Below are 18,000 nucleotides of genomic sequence, written 5' to 3' on the forward strand. Positions count from 1 at the left end.
CAATTTGGATTTTGAGTTAAAATTTTAATAGTAAAATTTTGTAAAGGTAAGACTTAATATGATATAATATAAATAAGTGTTTATGTGATATTTTGAATATAAAATTAATTTTTATTATGATATAAATAATGAAAAAATAGGTATTTGATTCGATATTTTTAAAAAAATTTTTTTTGATAAATAGTGTAAATTGGGAAAAATTCCCAAACAAATACACCCGATGTATATTTCGTTTTCTCCAAGGGTGTGTTTGTTTGGTGGTTTGAATTTTAAGTTAGATATTTGAATTAGAATAGTTGTATAATCTTGTATAAATATGTTGATACAATGTGTTAAATATAAAATTGATTTTCAATATAATATATAAATAAAAAAGAGATGTTTGATTTAATATTTTTTTTTTAAAAAAAATTGATAAATAGTAAATTTTGGAGAGCATTCTCCAAACAAACGCACGACAATTCCAATCACTGACTAGGTTCGGCAGGCCAAGCCAGTGGTTCACTTGAGTACTTCCGGCTGCAGTTCTCATGTCATTAAAATATTATTCCGATCAAAATATATATATACAAAATTTCTGACAATAACCATCTCAGGTTCTTAATACCAGCTTATTTCCCTTATTTTTGACCTTCAAAATTAGAGTATTTATCTCATTTTTTTTCACGGTAGAGAATCATCAATGATTATATAATATCAAATAATATGTCATAAAAAAATTATTTTATTTTATTTTTTAAGCAAAATATTACGTTCACTTTTTTTTCTTGTAAATTTTTTCAATAAAAAGAACAAAGAATAAAAATTATTACACTTCTATTAAAATTCGTACCCAAAACAATTGAGCAGTCAATTGGACGAAATTTATTCTTTATTTGAGTAGTATTTTATTAAATTTATAAATGTAAATAAAAGAAATAGTAATGATTTTATAGAATATTGCCTGCAATATTTATGAAATTCTTCAAAAGAAATATCATCAGTTAATTCTATTATATATAATATTTTTTTCATATATATATATATATATATATATAAGTAAATAAAGCAATAACTATGTTATAGCAACAGTAGAAAAGATATTATGTATAATGTGTTTAAAGGTAAAATATGGAGTATATTTTTTTTTTATGAATAAGTATTATTTTATTAAAAAGTAAAATTTAAATAAGAAACATATATATCCAAAAATTAAGTAAAATAATAAAATAATCAAAATAATATAAAATTTTAGAAACAAAAAATTATAAATTTAATATTTAAATTTAAAAATTTTAAGATAAATAATAGATCAAATAAATTTTACTAAATATTTTGAAATTTTCCGTTATTTTAAATAAGAAAAAAAAATTATTATTATTATTACTACATAATTTAATAATTTTATTAAGAAGAGCCCTGTATCTATTTTTTTTGGGTTTTATTATTTATTTATTTATTCATTTTTTTTAAATATACAACCCAATATGTATATATATCATACATTAATCTATATATGCACGCCTTGCACGAAAGTTAAAATTAAGATTGAGGCTACCGTCCGAATATAAAATATTAATATTAATTAATATATTTATTATATATGTAAAAATAATTACTCTAATTTAATAATTAGTATATATATTAATTTAAACTAACCTAACACGACAATGACACGACAATATGAAAAAAAATAATTGAACTTGAATTAAGCATTTCAATTTAATTATGTACACGGATCAACACGAAGCCGACACGATAATAAACAAGTCGAGTTATTCAACCCGTTTAATGTATTTAACCTACATGAATAGCTCATTATCGGCTCTAATATTAATCAACAAGTGACATTGAATGAGGGTGAAAAGGTATATCAAAATCTAAATAAATAAATAATGAATCAAATAGTAAAATCCTCTGATACAGCATATGATAATTTTCAGGATCCATATCCTAATTTCTATCAAGAATACTGCCTTTTAACATAAACAGTTCTTCAAAACATTATTTTGCATATAATAACAAATGTAACAACGAGCGCAGAAACTCATAGCATTATAATCATGAATAAGTGGAATAACAAATGATTTGTGACCTGTTATTGAAGCCAACTGGTTGTATAAATAATCGGCTGACTAATAAATGCCACTGGAGAGGAGGTGCAATTTAGTCCGAAGAAATTTTGTCCAAGCTTGCCATGTATGTCAAATATATTGTCCACAGGTACGAGAATGAGCTGTTTAATAATGGCTGGTCGAAAGCAAACATGATAAAAAAAAGGTATATCAGCCCATGCTCAACTACCCTAGATTGTGTACCAACCCAGGATAAGTGTAGAAATGTATGTTTAGATCTTGAAAGGTGTACCTGAAGATGAACCGGGATAACTTTGTACGTGAGGAAGTCGCACATAGGCCAATACATAAGACCATTTAGCAGGGTCGGAATCAGATCGCGCTTCAATCTAGCAGCTATTTCATTCCCACTTTCCCCTGAAATTGTGAAGTTCCAATCAGATCAAAGACACACTTACTTATTAATAGGGATTATTCAGAGATTCAATTTGAGGGAGCACTGCAACTTATGGAATTCAGGAAATGAAATCGATTTCAATTTGTCATGGTTCAAGAATGGAACACAAGAGAAGACACCACAATGGCTCTTTACAATTAGTTTGGTAAAATTGCAAAATATATCTTACACATATACCCATTATCATTTTTATCATGTATTTATCTCGTTGGCAAAATATAACTTTCATGTTTGCAAAAGTCGTTATTTCTGTCCTTTGCTGCGCGTGACTTTCATACCACGGGCGGCCAAAGGATAAAAATAGCGAATTTTGCAAATACGTAGGATATGTTATGCCAGCAAGATAAATATAGGATAAAAGTGGTAATGAGGGATAAGTGTGGGATATATTTTGCAATTTTCTCCAATTAATTCGTAGTATTTTTTCTAATTTTTTGTTATATGGCCACTAAAGTTAAACTGAATTATAATCACATGTAAGAATCTCCAATAAACCTGTCCAAGATCCGTCGCAAACATCAAATTTTATTTTCAGCCAAAATTTCGTAATGCATAGATAGGTAAATTGGAGCTAAATGGAATATTTCATACTGAAACACAGAACAGAGTAAAATACCTTGAAGAGCTGCATTAAAGGAGAAGAAAACGCCATTAATCATAGGTCCGTAAAGAAGCTGCCCCATCCCCAGTTTCTTGAAGGTAGTAATAACGTCTCGTTTTGGTAACAATCTCGCAACAAAATTAAACCACACATGCTGTGCTGGACCTAAGATGAGCAGCCCAAACCCCGCCATCCTAAATGTCCTGATTGAATCCCATGAATCATTTGCCTCCATTGTAATTTTCTGATCAATCCCAAAAATGAAACCAATATAATGGAACATTACAACAAAATCAAAAGTGTCGAGCACAGCAATAAATCTGATGCCACACCAATATAACATATTGACATTTGAAATCAACACATTTTAGTAGAAAACCCATATAATTGTTTTAAATGTACATACATCAAGCATCTCATAGCATAATTCCTAAAAAAGAACATAACTTAAAGATAACATATCAAAAATTTAATAGTGTAACTATACCATATAATCAACTTCCAAAAACTACCCCAACTTCAAAGATATGTAGTCAATAGGATAGGTGATCTATTAAATTTATTGAGTTTAAATGTATTTAGTAAGTGCGGGCAAAATCTGTTAATTTATTAATTGGGTGATGAGGCCAATTAATAATAAGGGATATATATTAGGATTGTGATCCCAAGTCTAGTCACAACATCTATTACTTTTAATATCTCATCGTGGAAGCAAATGACAGTTGGTTGCACCCTAGAGATTTTTCCAAGAGGGTTGCATGATAGGCTCGAAGAACACAAAATCCTCAATTAATTTGCAATCCAACAACGCTAATGGAATCATGCTGGATGTAATTAGCTTTAGTATTTTCTTTTCTCAATTATTTCAATACAAATCTTGAGCGGAGGTTTAATTCCTAATAAGTTTCAACAATAAGCAAATCAGAGTATAATCAAGTAATCAATAATAATGCCATGTGTTCTTTTCAATAAACTACACGATTGCTTTAATCGAGCTCTAGACATGTTAATTCACACTACTCAGGGATTCGAAGCAGGAAAACAAGGAGGAAGACGCTCAGCGAGTTCGAAGCAGAACTAAACGTCATTCACTCAAAAACGGGGCGTTATTTCAGCATTTGGTTTGGCATTTGATACTAAATCAATACATAACAACAAATCGAGCTCAAATATAGGATTATGAAATCGATCAAATCACAGAAAACGTATCAAAAAAAATAAAAATAAAAACCTAATTACCTGAGAGGTGATATCGGCCGCCGCATATATGATTGCCGACGATACGCTCTTCGTTAAAATTGGGCGTTTCTCGAGCATGTGCAAATACCAGCTAAGCAATCCCATCCTACGATTGGGGAATTGGCCTGAATAATACCTGCGGAGAATTGCGGAGCCAGTGGTGAAGTGTTGCGGCAGCTCAGAAACTCGGGTCGTTCGCGTGAAGTGGTGCCACAGTCGGCATGGCTGTCGGCTGCACAAATCGAAGAGGCGGCGGCGCGTGGGGTGGCCGAGTGCCGCTTTGGTGAGGTACGTTGTGAGATGAAACCCCATTGTCGTCACTAATGAATGACGAGAGCGCTTGCTGTTTGCAGTGATGTTAGCCTGCCTTTGCCCTTGCCCTTGCTCTTCTAACCGACCATGCCCTATTTTTCATTAATTGTTTGGTTTATAATAATTTTTTGGAAAAAAAAAATCAATTGTAGTCTAATAAAACTAATATAATTAGAATGTAGTATTAATTTTGATTCACAAAATAAAAAATAAAAATTACCAATATTATAAAAAAATTAATAATTTGGCCTTACCGTTCAAAAGTTACTAGAAAAATAAAAATTACCAATATTATAAAAAATTAATAATTTGGCCTTACCGTTCAAAAGTTACTAGAACGGGCTTATTTATAAAATTAACGGGATTGATGGGCATACGTATTCCTCCCTCCGTCCTAGATAATACTAAATAATAGATACGAGAATTTAGATAAAATATAATTAGTAAGTAATTAAAAAATATATTAATAAAAATAGTTATAATTTAATAAAAATAATTATATATTAATATTAAAATAATTAAATAATATAATTAAAATTTAAAAAATTAACAAATTATATAAAATGAACGAAAATAAAAAATATAAACAAATTACTTAAGACACAAGGAGTATAATACTATCGTGTTTAATTGTACGAAACAGTAATTTTTTATTTTGATCTAATAGTTGATATAATTAGAAAAAATAAATAAATAAAAATTCGATAGTAGTCCAAATAAAACTAAAATATATTCAATTTTAGTTTTAATATAAAAAATTTATTAATTTTAATTTTATTATAAATAATTTAAATCATTTTTGGTCCATAGTTAAAAATTGACAAAAACGCTAAAGTATACATAATGGGATTTACGATGACCTCAAACTGTATTTCAATATTTTCAAATTGGTATAATTAATTTTTAACTATTTCAATTATTTTAAATTAAATATATATTTTAAATTATAAATTATAAAAATAAAAATTATTTTTATCTCATTCAATATTATAATTATCAATTTTGGTCTCATTCAAAAATAATTATAATTTTGGTCCCGCTCAAATGAAAATTTATCAATTTTAGTCTCAAAATTGTTGATTTGGACTGAACACGACCGGGTTGGATGACTCAGAAAGTGACTGAGCGTCCCAGGCAGCCAACATGGTTGTGTTGGTTACCCTGCACTTCTGAACACGGCCGTATTCCTGTCCGTATTCTGAACACAGACATGTTCTCAACACAGCCATGTTCTAGGTTACGATCACGACCATGTTTTCAATATAATCATATTGTAGGTCATATTTATTATTATTTTCTTTTTTTTGTTAAAATTATTTGATATATTTTTATAATTCAACAAAATTATTTTTTACAATTATTTCATAATATAAAAAATAATTAAAAATTTTAATATTTTTAAAAAATATAAAAATAATAATATATTAATATATATTTTTAATAATCATCATTATATATTTTTTTAAAATTTATAATAAAAATTTAAAAATATTATTTTAAATTAATTATTTTTATAAATTATAAATTAAATTTATTATTCAAAATAATATTTTAAAATAATACTCCATCTTGAATGTCTTACTCACTATAGACACCATAATTTAGAATAAATATAATTAGTAAATAATTAAGAATATATTAATAAAAATAATTTATCATATAATATAAATAATTATAAATTAAAATTAAGATAACACAATAGTTTAATTAAAATTAAAAGAACTAAATTAAAAAATATTTTTCAAAAAAGAAAAATAATATGGGATGTGGAACGAACATAAACGGCAATGTGGACATGATAAGTGGAACGGAGGGAGTATTATTAAAAATATATATTAATATATTATTGTTTTTATATATTTTTAAAATATTAAAAATTGATTATGAAATAATTGTAAAAAATATTATTTTAATTATAAATATATATCAAATAATTTTAACCAAAAAATAAAAATAATAATAAATATGACCTACAATATGATTATATTGAAAACATGATCGTGGACATGGCCTTGAACATGGTTGTGTTGAGAATATGGGCACGAACATGGCTTAGAACATGATTATGTTCAAAACAAGGGCAGAAACACGGCCGTGTTCAGAAGTGCGGAGTAATCAACACGGCCGTATTGGCTGCCTGGGACGCCCAGTCACTTTCTGAGTCATCCAACATTGCTGTGTTCAATCCCAATCAACCATCTTGGAACTAAAATTGATAAATTTTTATTTGAGTAAAATCAAAATTGATAAATTTTTTGGAATGAGACCAAAATTGATAATTATGATATTGAATTAGACTTTTTTATTTTTGCTCAAATTAGAAAGTATTAGTATAAATTAAAATTACCTTTTATTTTTTAAATTATACTTTTAAATTTAGTTTAAAAATTTAAAATTTAAAAAATATATAATTATGATTTTTAAAAATTCTATAAATATTTGGATGTTTTACCCGCCTAATCCATTTCAATTCGTGTTTTTGGGTAGTGTTCGTGTCGAGTTGAGCCACGAGGATAACAAAAAGACTGTCAACCTGAATCTGATCCGAACCCAAAATCTGACCTGAAATCCTAGACCTGAACACGACACGAATTCTTTGCGGTCGGGTTCAAATTGACCTAAATTAGTTTAAGGTCACACGAAACCCGAACAAACCCGATACGAATCCGACACGAAACAAACCCGAAAATTTAAAAAAAAATAAATTGACCTAAAAAATATCATTTTTATTTTAATTTTTATATTATTTTATATTTAAAATAATGTAAATATTATAAATTAAAATAATAATAATAAAAATTTCAGGTCAACCCCGAACACAAAACCCAAAATCTAACCTGATTTTGATATTTCAGGTTATCAGGTCAACCCGAAACATGACACAAATTTTTTTCAAGTTCGGATCGATCCAATTTTTTTCAAACCTGAAATACCCAAGTCCGAACCTGAAAAATTTCGGATCGAACAGATTCGATTTTTCTGGTTGGGTTTACTTTTGACACCCCTACCATAAGCCACAACATATAATTTCGTTTGATACAGAGAGAGAGAGTACTGAAGGTTTCAATGGAGATTGTAAAGCACACAGCTTGAATGGCCAGATTGAACCCAACCTTCAACTGATAATCGAATTCAACTACAGACTCTAGATGGAACAATCATCATCATAATTCACAGCAAGAGCAGAGGAGAGAAGAATGCAATGGCAGAATCAAAAAATTTGTTACTTTTTGAGATGAGGAAAACAGATGTAGAGATCAGCCTTGGGATGCCTCGCCTCAGCATGCTCCTTGCATTTCACCTCCGATGTTGTGCATATGAACGTCTGCATACACACTTTGCACTGCAATGCATTCCAATTCAATTTCTCCTCAGAATCCTCACGAATCGAATGCAAAATAAACGAAGAACACTAAAGAAGAGGAGTAAAAATTAGAACCTGGATGTTCATCGCCTTCTTGTTGATTTCCAATTGACTACCTACATAAACACAACCGAAGGTTTGTTCAATCAGATCCAATTCCGATGCCGATTCCGATTCCTTCATAATTCAAAACATACCAATCCGATCTCCATCGCTAACCTTCAAAAAAATAATAAAAAATCGAGTTCAAGTTCGCTTACGGCTCACCTTTGGCGGATTTACTCTTCTCCATGTGCTTCTCCCTCGCCATTTTCGACTTCTGCGCGTTGCCTCCTCCCATGGCGGAAAAACTTAGTCTCCTGAAAAGTTGATGTGAAGCTCTTCCTTAGCAGCGATCAAATTCGCTGTGTGGTTGCTGGATTGGAGAGGTGATTTTGGCCTGTGTATAATTGCGAATGAAGGAGGACTGGACTGTGCGTCGATGGATTCTGGAGAGGTGAAGAAGACGAATGGAAGAATCTAGAAAATGGTAAATATATCACGCGCAGATTTGGCGCGTCAGAGCCACCCGTTAACATAATACTATTGCTTACCTCATTCACCTTGGGTGTGTTTGTTTGGAGTTTGTACTTTGATTCGGGATTTGAATACTAAAAATTTTGAATTTGAATAGTTGTACGATGTAATATAAATAAGTGTTTGATTTAATATTTTAAATATAAAATTAATTTTTAGTATAATATAAAAAAAATATTTAATCTATATTTTTGGGATAAATAAATATATTCTAAATCCAATCCCCGGAACAAACACTCTGTAAACGTTCTATGGTTTGGTAGTATTACTTTTATTTAGTTTTATTTATATGAAATTTCTCCTATTAAATTGCAATATTGATATCTACGGGTGTGTTTTTATGGGTGGTTAAGGAGAATTTTGGTTTGAATTTGGATTTGATTTGATACGAATTTTAGGGCGGGTTTAAGTTGTTCTCTGGATTTAGATTTTGAGTTGAAATTTAAATAGTAAAAAATTTAAATTAAAATAATTGTACGATAATATAAATAGATATTGATGTGATATTTTTTAATATAAAAATAAATTTTAATATAATATAATATAAAAAATAAAAAATAAGTATTTGATTTATTGTTTAAAATAAATAGTTAAAATCCTTACAAATCCTCCAAACAAACACACCTATAGGCATGTTTAGTTTAGATTTGGAGAGTTTTTTTACTTTTATTAATTTTCTATGGATAATAAATATAATAATATGAATATGGATTAAATTTATATCTACATAAATATTTTTATATTTTTATTTATTCGTATTATAGAAAATTGTATTCTTTATAAAATAACACATACTATCTCTAATTGTCTCATTTACTTTTTGCGCGTTAATATTTAAGTATTAATTTTATATGAAAACGTAGTACAAATTAAAAAAAAATGACAAAATACTTCTATTAGTATTTTATATTACTATTATAATGATATTTATGCAAAAAATAATACAAATAAGAATATTTTAAATATGTACAATGACTAAAAACATAAATTATACATTTAGAGTAGGATAAAAAGAGTATATTGTATATATTTTATTAAATAATAATTATTATAATTATTAAAGAATTGTTTTACACGAGTATATGCACGCCGGAAAATAGTTTCATAATTCTCAATTTATATATATAAAAAATAAAAATAAAAGTCAAAAGCCGCAGCTGTGCAGCAAGCGTCGGGGTGTGTTTGTTTGAGAATTTGAATTTTGAGTTGAAATTAAAATAGTAAAAATTTTGAATTTGAATAGTTGTATGATATGATATAAACAGGTATTGATGTGATGTTTTGAATGTAAAATTGATTTTTAGTATAATATAAAAAATAAAAAATAAGTATTTGATTTGATATTTTTTAAAAAAAAAATAGGATCAACAGTAGAAATCCAAATAAATCCCTCAAACAAACACACCCTAAGAGAGTACAAGGGCCGTAAATTTACTGTGCAAAGTAAATACACGGTAAGTTTAGCCACCCTAGCTTTGAAGAAACACGCCCATATAACCGGGTATATATCTATAATTAATATATTAAAAATAATAAATAAAATATAAAATATTTTTTGAATAAAAACATTCTGTTTAGTTTAAGTTTGTTCATATCTATTATTTTCTCCGGCCTATCAAATTTATAGTCATTTTTTCTGTATTTTACAAAAAAAAAATTGGTATAAATTTGACATACTAAAAGGAAATAGTTATAAATTTGGAAAACGAGAAATTATAATATGGTAACCAAAGTCTTTTTTTTTTTTTTTTTTTACTTTGTTCAACTTAAAATATATTCATGCTCCTATTTGGAGTTATTGTCTGTCAAAATTGTTTTTCAATTTTAATAAAATTTATATTCGATTTTTGATTGTTTATTTTGATAACAGGTTTTGGATTTGTTTATTTTGTATTTTGTTTCTAAAGAAAATTTTAATACACAAGAATTTTATATGGTACAATCATGTCCCGTAAAAAATGACCTAGTGGTGTGGGGGTAAACTAACGATCGTGACTCCTTTAGGTCATTGTTTTGTATTTTTTTATTGATTAATATATTTTTATATTATTAATTTATGCATATATATATTAATAAATAATCATTTAATTTCTTTTACATTTTAATGTTTTATCGAACAAAAAATCATTCTCATTCTCCGGGCTAATTCCCTCGTAAGTAGAGTGCACAACAGTGGCTCGGTTTCAACAAATAAACACAAATTCTTTTAGGCCCCTGGTTTGACGGATTTGAATTTGACGGTAAATTTTACTCCCTCCTTTTCATGTAATGTAATATGGGTGTATTACCATAGACACGAAAATTTTAGTAAAATATAATTAGTAATTAATTAAGAAATATATTAGTAAAAATAATTATAGATTAAGATTAAAATAAGTAAATAATTTAATTAAAATTAAAAAAATTATAAAATTTAAAATTTAAAATACGATTAAAGTGCATAATTATATTTAAATCCTTCATAATTAAATTTTATCAATTGGTTGCAAAATGGCATAATAATACAAACAATATTTAAAATAATGTATTTGAAATCCATAAATTACCTCAAATCCTCAAACCGAAAGGGACCTTATGGAACTTTGTCAAACTTACCTCGGCTCATTGCCAGTTCGACTCCACTCGCGGATAGTTCGATTGAGCTTGTTAGTGATAATATATTTATATATTAAATATAATATATATTTCCTCTATCATCTCATTTTCCTTTTTTTTTTTTAATCTAAACTTATTTATATTTTCAATTTTAGTAATTTTCTTTTTTTTTTTACTTTTTCATTATAAAAGGAAAAATTATATTTTTATCCATATTTCTTAAAACTCGTGCTCAGAAAATGGATATAATTTTTTCCGAGGGAGTACAATTTTTTGTAAAAATTTTTTTTATTAATAAATTTGAAATATTTTATTACAATAAATTATGAATAAAATTAAATATATATATATATAAATATATAAAATATGTATAGAACTCAAGCCAAACTCGAGCTCTAGCGCTCCAATTCAAACCTTACAAGCCAAGCTTGAACTTGAATTTAAACCTAACGAGCCGAGCCGAGCCGACTCAAGCTACTATTTTGGCTCTAATTTTTAACAAGTGGAGCCGAGCCAATACCGTTAACAAGTTTGTGTCAAGCTCGAATAATCAATATTCAAGCTCGCCCGACTCGTTTAACCGTTCTACATGTGAGCTAGCCCCCCCCCACCCCCACCCCCCCCCCCCCCCCAAAAAAAAAAAAAAGCCATCCTATTGACATGAATGTTCTAATCAATTTTATTAAAACTCCAACCAAATTCAAGTATTCCGATTAAAACCTTAAACTACACAACCCATCAAGAGCACATTATTCAGGTACTATATAAACAATGAAGGAAAAAAAGGATAACTTACCGGCGCTCAACCCAACCAAACGCCTACGGCTCTTTCAGCTAGCCTTGTAAATGCGCGATAACTTGATGATCTTACCTCAATGAAATGTACAAAATGAGTCGCCAGCTACATCAAGAACTGGATTCTTAACAAAATACGGCTGCATCAAACTAATATCCAATATTTAAAACTAACCATGTTACTCTATGGCGACGAACTTCTAGCACATATTAAAAGCAGCACAAAAATGGTTCTCTTGTTCTTGAAACAATAGTAAAATGAAAATGCGACTAAATGACAATCGAACAAAGCTAAATTCTCGATATACTTTTCATGTTTCCCCAAGTTCTTAAGAGTAAGGCTAAGTGTTCTATGAGATCATTTACTTAATTTCTCAGAGTTCTTTAACAAGTTTTTCGATTCTTTCCCTTCACTGTTTTTGTTCTCGAATTCGACTCCTTGGAATGTTAATGAGGAGCTATGGTACTGACTACCGAAAGCTGACCCAAATCCCCATCCGATCCCCAAACCAACACCACAGCCACCACCTTGGAATCGAATGGAAAATATAGATTAGTCTGAAAATTAAATTCAGCGTAGATCACAGGAACCATTTCGACAAAATATTACCTGCTCCGAGGCCGAAGGTGTTCAATGGCATACCTGAAAACTCAATTGCTATATGTTAGGAAGAAATGCAGCTCAGTTGTGTAGAACAATGAATTGGAAGCTGAAAATGTAATCAGTTTGGGCTTCTTAGGGTTTATCAGTACTGATGTGTTTTGCAGATTACAGAAAATCGATTAGATTCATCGGTGTTCATATCAAAATCAGTTCATCGAATAATTTTGGATTCTGCAACGACCAACAGCTGCTCCGAAACGAAATTCAAAATGTACTAATCTTCTTCGCACAAATTGGTGAATCGAGAATTTGTTAATTTGCAGGAATTGCTTGCGAAGGAATAAATTAATGGCGGAAACTGACCTCCGAAGCCCCACCCGATTCCAAATCCACAGCCGATTCCGAAACCTAGAGACGATCAAACTCATTCAGTAAGAACAATTCGAAACAAAAAATCTGGCGGAGAGGCAGAAGATTATCCGCGCAAATATGAAGACATTGCATTCAATTTCCGATTCTAAGAAAAATTCAACACTCACCGAAACCAACACCCGCGCCATTGAAATTTGTTAGCACCATCGAATCCTCTGGTTCTTCGAAATCCCTGCGTCGATTTAAAAATTGTATATAAATAAATGAACCTTTGGTGAAAAAAAGTATCTGAAGGGCCCAAACCCTAATTGAGCAGAAATTTGGGCCTTTCAACAAAGAATATATATAATAATACAAATATTTCTAGAATCTTCCTGTTTTCAATTCCCCGCCATTAATCCTCTTTTCCGCAGCCATTGATTGCTCAGTGTCAAACCTGTAAAATGATGATGAGAGGCCAATTATTACAGCTAAGAAGCTCTGCAATGATGGCGGAACTTTACACATTAACATCACTATTATTCAATTGAAGCTTCCATAGCCATTGCCAATCATCATTAAATCGAAATAATGCAGCAGTACAAAAAGCAGGAATTTTTACATGAACAGGGAATGGATTTCAAACACATATTAGCTAAAGCTCAACCGAACTTGCATCAACACAATATATACACAGATTGAGAGAATTACTTAAGACTCATTTCTTTACAATTTCATTCTCCACAACATCATCGAAAATGTTGTTCCAACCCTGCATCATCACACACTGACAGAGCTGAATCGGAGCTCGGCCGGAGGAATGAAACAGTCAATCGAAAGCCCGGGGACGTTGAACGCGACTTCCTCGATAGTCCACGCTTCCTCCATTCTCGTCTTGGTGTGGCTCATCGCAGTTTCGCCGAATCTGAAAAGCGTGACACCCGATCGCCCCGAATGCGCGATCATTATCCCTTCGACCGGCCTGTAGTCATCGAGATATGAATTTATCGTCGTCTCCCAGTACACCGCGTCCCCTCCATTGGTTTGTATCCGAGTTAAATGGCTATCCTCAAGCAGAACAAGAAGGCCCGTCTTCTGGCTGAAGTACCCGAAAAGAACATGCCTAATGATCTCCGCAGGACCTTCGCTTCGAGCTTTCAGAGTGTGGGGATCGGCACAGAGCTTCAGCACGAAGCAATCCACGCCGTCGATTTTTTTCTCTCCGGTGGATCTGGCATTCGCAAACATGTTCGCCGTCGTTCGCGGATCAAGTCCCTGATTGATTACAGAAAAGTTCATCAGTGTTAACAAATCGTAGATAAACCCGATACCGAATTCTAAGAAATATGATCGATGTTTGTTCGACCTGAAGAGTGCGACGCAGAGGTCGAACAGGTCCTTTAGCGGCGTGTGCGCCGAGCCACGGAGTGTGCCGCCAGACGAGCCTCCCGTTGCAGCCGGCGTGGATTTTGCTGTCGCCGAGAGCAAGCTCGACGTACCACATGTCGGGATTCATTTGCCACAGCACGAAGCTCCCCAATTCGGCTGTTTTCGAGGCGTTCTTCTTCTTGATCACCTTCGACGACGACGACGCAGTCTCAACATGGTAAGCTAACATTTTGACATTCCCCATTGCATAAGCATTTTGAATTGTGCTTTGAAGCTTCTGCCCTCCAGATGCTGCTAAATATTGCTGCAATATATAATGAGCAGAGGAATTCTCCTGCAATCAAACACAGTTGAATCATCTGTAATTAACAGTAACGAATCTACACAGAAATCAAGATTGAAGTTCGGTAAATGGAGTGATCGATCACTTTTCAATGGAATCTCAACTGACATTAAAAATTAACCTCCAGAACACGAAAAGGGGAAAAAAAAATCATGATTAAGATGAAAAATTTTAACAGCAGTAAAAAAAGGAAGACGAGACTAACAATGGGGGTGTCCTTTATACAAAGGTGGGGCAAAGGCTCGCCGTTGCTAACGTGCACCGGCGCCAGCGGCGCACCGAGGACGCCGAGGAGGAGCCTCAGATCGGACCTGGAATAAGACGGCGGGGAAGTCGAGAGAGGAGAGCGGTAAAGCCAATGGACCCACCCGTCTGTTCTCGGGTCGCCCGAATCCGACCCGTTCGGATCCGGACCCTCTCTGAGAGGCGGCAGAGTCTCAATTCCCGATCTCGATACCGACATTACCGCCGTGCCGGAGCTGCTGCTGCTGCTGCTACTGGTGTTGCTTCTGCCTCGCCGCCGCATCAGCCCCGTTCCCGACGGCGACTCGCTCCGGTTCCGGCGCGAACGCGCCGGCGAAAGGCCTCGCACTACTTCCTCCTTCAGAGACGAGAAGAAACTCTGCTTCCGCTCCATCTCCACCGAAAATGCGAGCGAAATAGGAAATTTAGGAGTAGAGAGACAAATTGGGGAGAGCGGAAGTGTGAGCGTCTGCAAGTCGGAGAAATGTTCGGCGGAGGGAATGAGGGAGGAAGGTGAAGAGAACGACGTCAATTGAAAACACGCTTTTAGTTGTCGCAGCGATTTTATATATACACATGGTGGTGTTATTTTTTTATTTTTTTTTATAACGTTGTTAATTATTTTATTAGTCAGATTGAGCATTGCGCTAACATTTAATTAATATTTCATGTCCCGCTTAAATTTGTTCACTTTAAGTTAAGTATGGAATTTTAGGTATTGATAATTAGCAAGTAATTAAAAAATATATTAATAAAAGATATTATAGATTAAAATTAAAATGTCTAAATAATTTAATTAAAATAAAAAAATTATAAATTATAAATTTTAAAATGTGATTAAAATATATATTCCTCTATCCCTATCTATTTTTTCATTTTAGCATGTCTCATAATTAAGTATTTATTTTCTTTTTTAGTGACTGTACTATCTACCTAACGTTACAAATACCCTTACAATTTACAATATATTACACAAATGTCATTATTTTTATATCAAACATAATAACAATGTTATTTTAGTCATTTCTATTTTATTTTTATTATATCTCAATATAATACTAATATTTCTAAAAATACGTGCAAAAAACAAATGGATATTTCTTTATGGGAGGGAAGAAGTATTATATTTTTAAAAATTTAAAATGTCAAATTATGTAAAGTACGAAAATAAAAAAAAAATGAATAAATTAAGTGTGACGAAGAAAATACAAATATATATATATATGGTAATAGATTATTGTCATTATTTTTAGTTTATATGTAAAAAATAAAAAATAAAAAATGGGTATATTTATATAGGACATAGACTATATTTATATTATGGTATTAATATACATTTTGTGGGACTTATCTATACTTTATGTGCTATATATCAATTTAAGAGTATTAATTATTGTTAGATATTTTAATAACTTTGACAGTCGAGTTGCCTGTGATGACAGCGGGACCCGGACTCCGGCGCCGCATGAATCCTGTCCGTTGAATCTGTGGACCGGATCCACCAATGGTGTTGATCTATTTGGCGTCCCTGGAATGAGGAGTCTTCGTACTTCTTAATGCATAAATAAAATTATATACCCAAATAAGAATAATAATAATAATAATAATAATAATGAAGCCAACTTCATAAATATACTTCAATTTATGTACATAATTAAACTCTTGCGTTGAAATCATTCTTTTTGCGTGAATATAAAGTTTATAATATAAAAGGGTTTGTAAATTTGTATTTAAGCAAAAATTAATTTATCTAAATGGCTTCATCAACCAAAGAAAAAATCATATAATTATTATTCGAAGATTGTTTGATTGTGATTTGTAATTAATTTGAAATATGATGTTAATTTGAATTTTTGTTTAAATAATATTTTGACGTAATGTATTATACAAAAAAAACGTATTTCGTCCGTTTTAATTCAAATACTTTTTTGATCATTTTTGTCTGTTTCACTTCAAAGTATTTTTTTTATATTTTAGAAAAGAAAATAATCAGTAATATTAAAATATCATTACTTTTTACTTAAATTACAAATATATTTCCACTAACTAATAAAATATTATTATTTCTTAATCTACTATAAAACTCCAAATGACCTTTTAATTTGGGACGGAAGAATTATGCCGGGGTGAATAATATGACTTAAAATTTAAAATAGTATGTATTTATTGAACTGGACAATGCGATGAGGGTTGATTTTGATTTGAAATATTAAAAGAACAAACCATTTTTTATAAGTAAATATGATTATTTATATACTTTCTTCGTCCCAAAAATATAGTTTTAATTGGGTTTGGCACGAGATTTAAGGAATATTGATATTATATTGATAGTTGGTAAAATGTATGGATAAAAAACTTTTTTGCCTTTGTGAATGTATTAGTGTAAAAAGTAATGGTAATTGTGTAATAAAAATAAAAAAAATATTGATAATTTTACGGTGATATAGTTATTCATGAAAATAAGACTATTATTTTGAAACGGATAAAAATGGTAAACAAGACTATTCTATTTGGACGGAAGGAGTATATTTTTTGTATTATATGCATATAAAAAAATAATAATAATACTTAAAAAATTATATGCAAAAAGTAAATAAATATTTAATTCATCCATTATATTTATGTCAGATCTTTTTTTGTCACTAAACTTATGTATAATACATTTATAATAATAATTTTATTCATTCATAATTTTATTATACATATTTTAACAAATAATAACCAATTTTTTATTATTATTCTTTTTTTCTTTTTTTTTTTTTTACTTATCACATCATTATTTTACCAATTATTTAATAAATTTTCAGCAATACTCTCATTTTAATTTTGATCAATCCATTTTCACATTATTATTATTATTATTATTATTATTATATTATTATTATTATTATTATTATTATTGTTGTTGTTATTGAGTATATGTGCCTATACAATGTGGCATAATCATCAGATATGGAGAAAGTAAATACATACAAAATAGAGATAATATATTTTTAGGTGTTTGTTTAGTCTAGTTTCTCCAACAAACATGAATTATAAGTTTTTTTAGATTTGATTTGAAAATATTTAATTTGAGT

At 30.2% G+C, this 18,000-nt stretch overlaps 4 protein-coding genes across 4 annotated transcripts; all 4 read right to left on the reverse strand.

Moving 5' to 3' along the window:
• Nucleotides 1-1,663: 1,663 nt before the first annotated feature.
• LOC127264312 (uncharacterized) lies at nt 1,664-4,750 on the reverse strand. The gene is made up of 4 exons (XM_051293779.1): nt 4,352-4,750; nt 3,128-3,356; nt 2,347-2,471; nt 1,664-2,229 (listed from the first exon to the last, which is right to left on the reverse strand). Exons 1-4 carry the CDS (start codon nt 4,661-4,663, stop codon nt 2,146-2,148), a joined length of 750 nt encoding a protein of 249 aa, XP_051149736.1. The 5' UTR covers nt 4,664-4,750; the 3' UTR covers nt 1,664-2,145.
• Nucleotides 4,751-7,673: 2,923 nt separating this feature from the next.
• On the reverse strand, nt 7,674-8,534 carry LOC127264442 (uncharacterized protein At2g23090-like). Its single transcript, XM_051293979.1, has 3 exons — nt 8,295-8,534; nt 8,103-8,143; nt 7,674-8,006 (listed from the first exon to the last, which is right to left on the reverse strand). The coding sequence occupies exons 1-3, from the start codon at nt 8,365-8,367 to the stop codon at nt 7,887-7,889; spliced, it is 234 nt and encodes a 77-aa protein (XP_051149936.1). The 5' UTR covers nt 8,368-8,534; the 3' UTR covers nt 7,674-7,886.
• A 3,646-nt stretch (nt 8,535-12,180) lies between these two features.
• LOC127264432 (protein TRIGALACTOSYLDIACYLGLYCEROL 5, chloroplastic) lies at nt 12,181-13,318 on the reverse strand. The gene is made up of 4 exons (XM_051293965.1): nt 13,137-13,318; nt 12,961-13,005; nt 12,604-12,636; nt 12,181-12,521 (listed from the first exon to the last, which is right to left on the reverse strand). The coding sequence occupies exons 1-4, from the start codon at nt 13,174-13,176 to the stop codon at nt 12,352-12,354; spliced, it is 288 nt and encodes a 95-aa protein (XP_051149922.1). The 5' UTR covers nt 13,177-13,318; the 3' UTR covers nt 12,181-12,351.
• A 175-nt stretch (nt 13,319-13,493) lies between these two features.
• On the reverse strand, nt 13,494-15,473 carry LOC127264317 (uncharacterized). The gene is made up of 3 exons (XM_051293787.1): nt 14,886-15,473; nt 14,315-14,671; nt 13,494-14,223 (listed from the first exon to the last, which is right to left on the reverse strand). The coding sequence occupies exons 1-3, from the start codon at nt 15,315-15,317 to the stop codon at nt 13,729-13,731; spliced, it is 1,284 nt and encodes a 427-aa protein (XP_051149744.1). The 5' UTR covers nt 15,318-15,473; the 3' UTR covers nt 13,494-13,728.
• Nucleotides 15,474-18,000: the final 2,527 nt, after the last annotated feature.

This window comes from Andrographis paniculata, unplaced genomic scaffold (genome assembly GCF_009805555.1).
Source record: "Andrographis paniculata isolate CXL003 unplaced genomic scaffold, ASM980555v1 Contig70END, whole genome shotgun sequence".
Lineage (NCBI taxonomy): Eukaryota > Viridiplantae > Streptophyta > Magnoliopsida > Lamiales > Acanthaceae > Andrographis > Andrographis paniculata.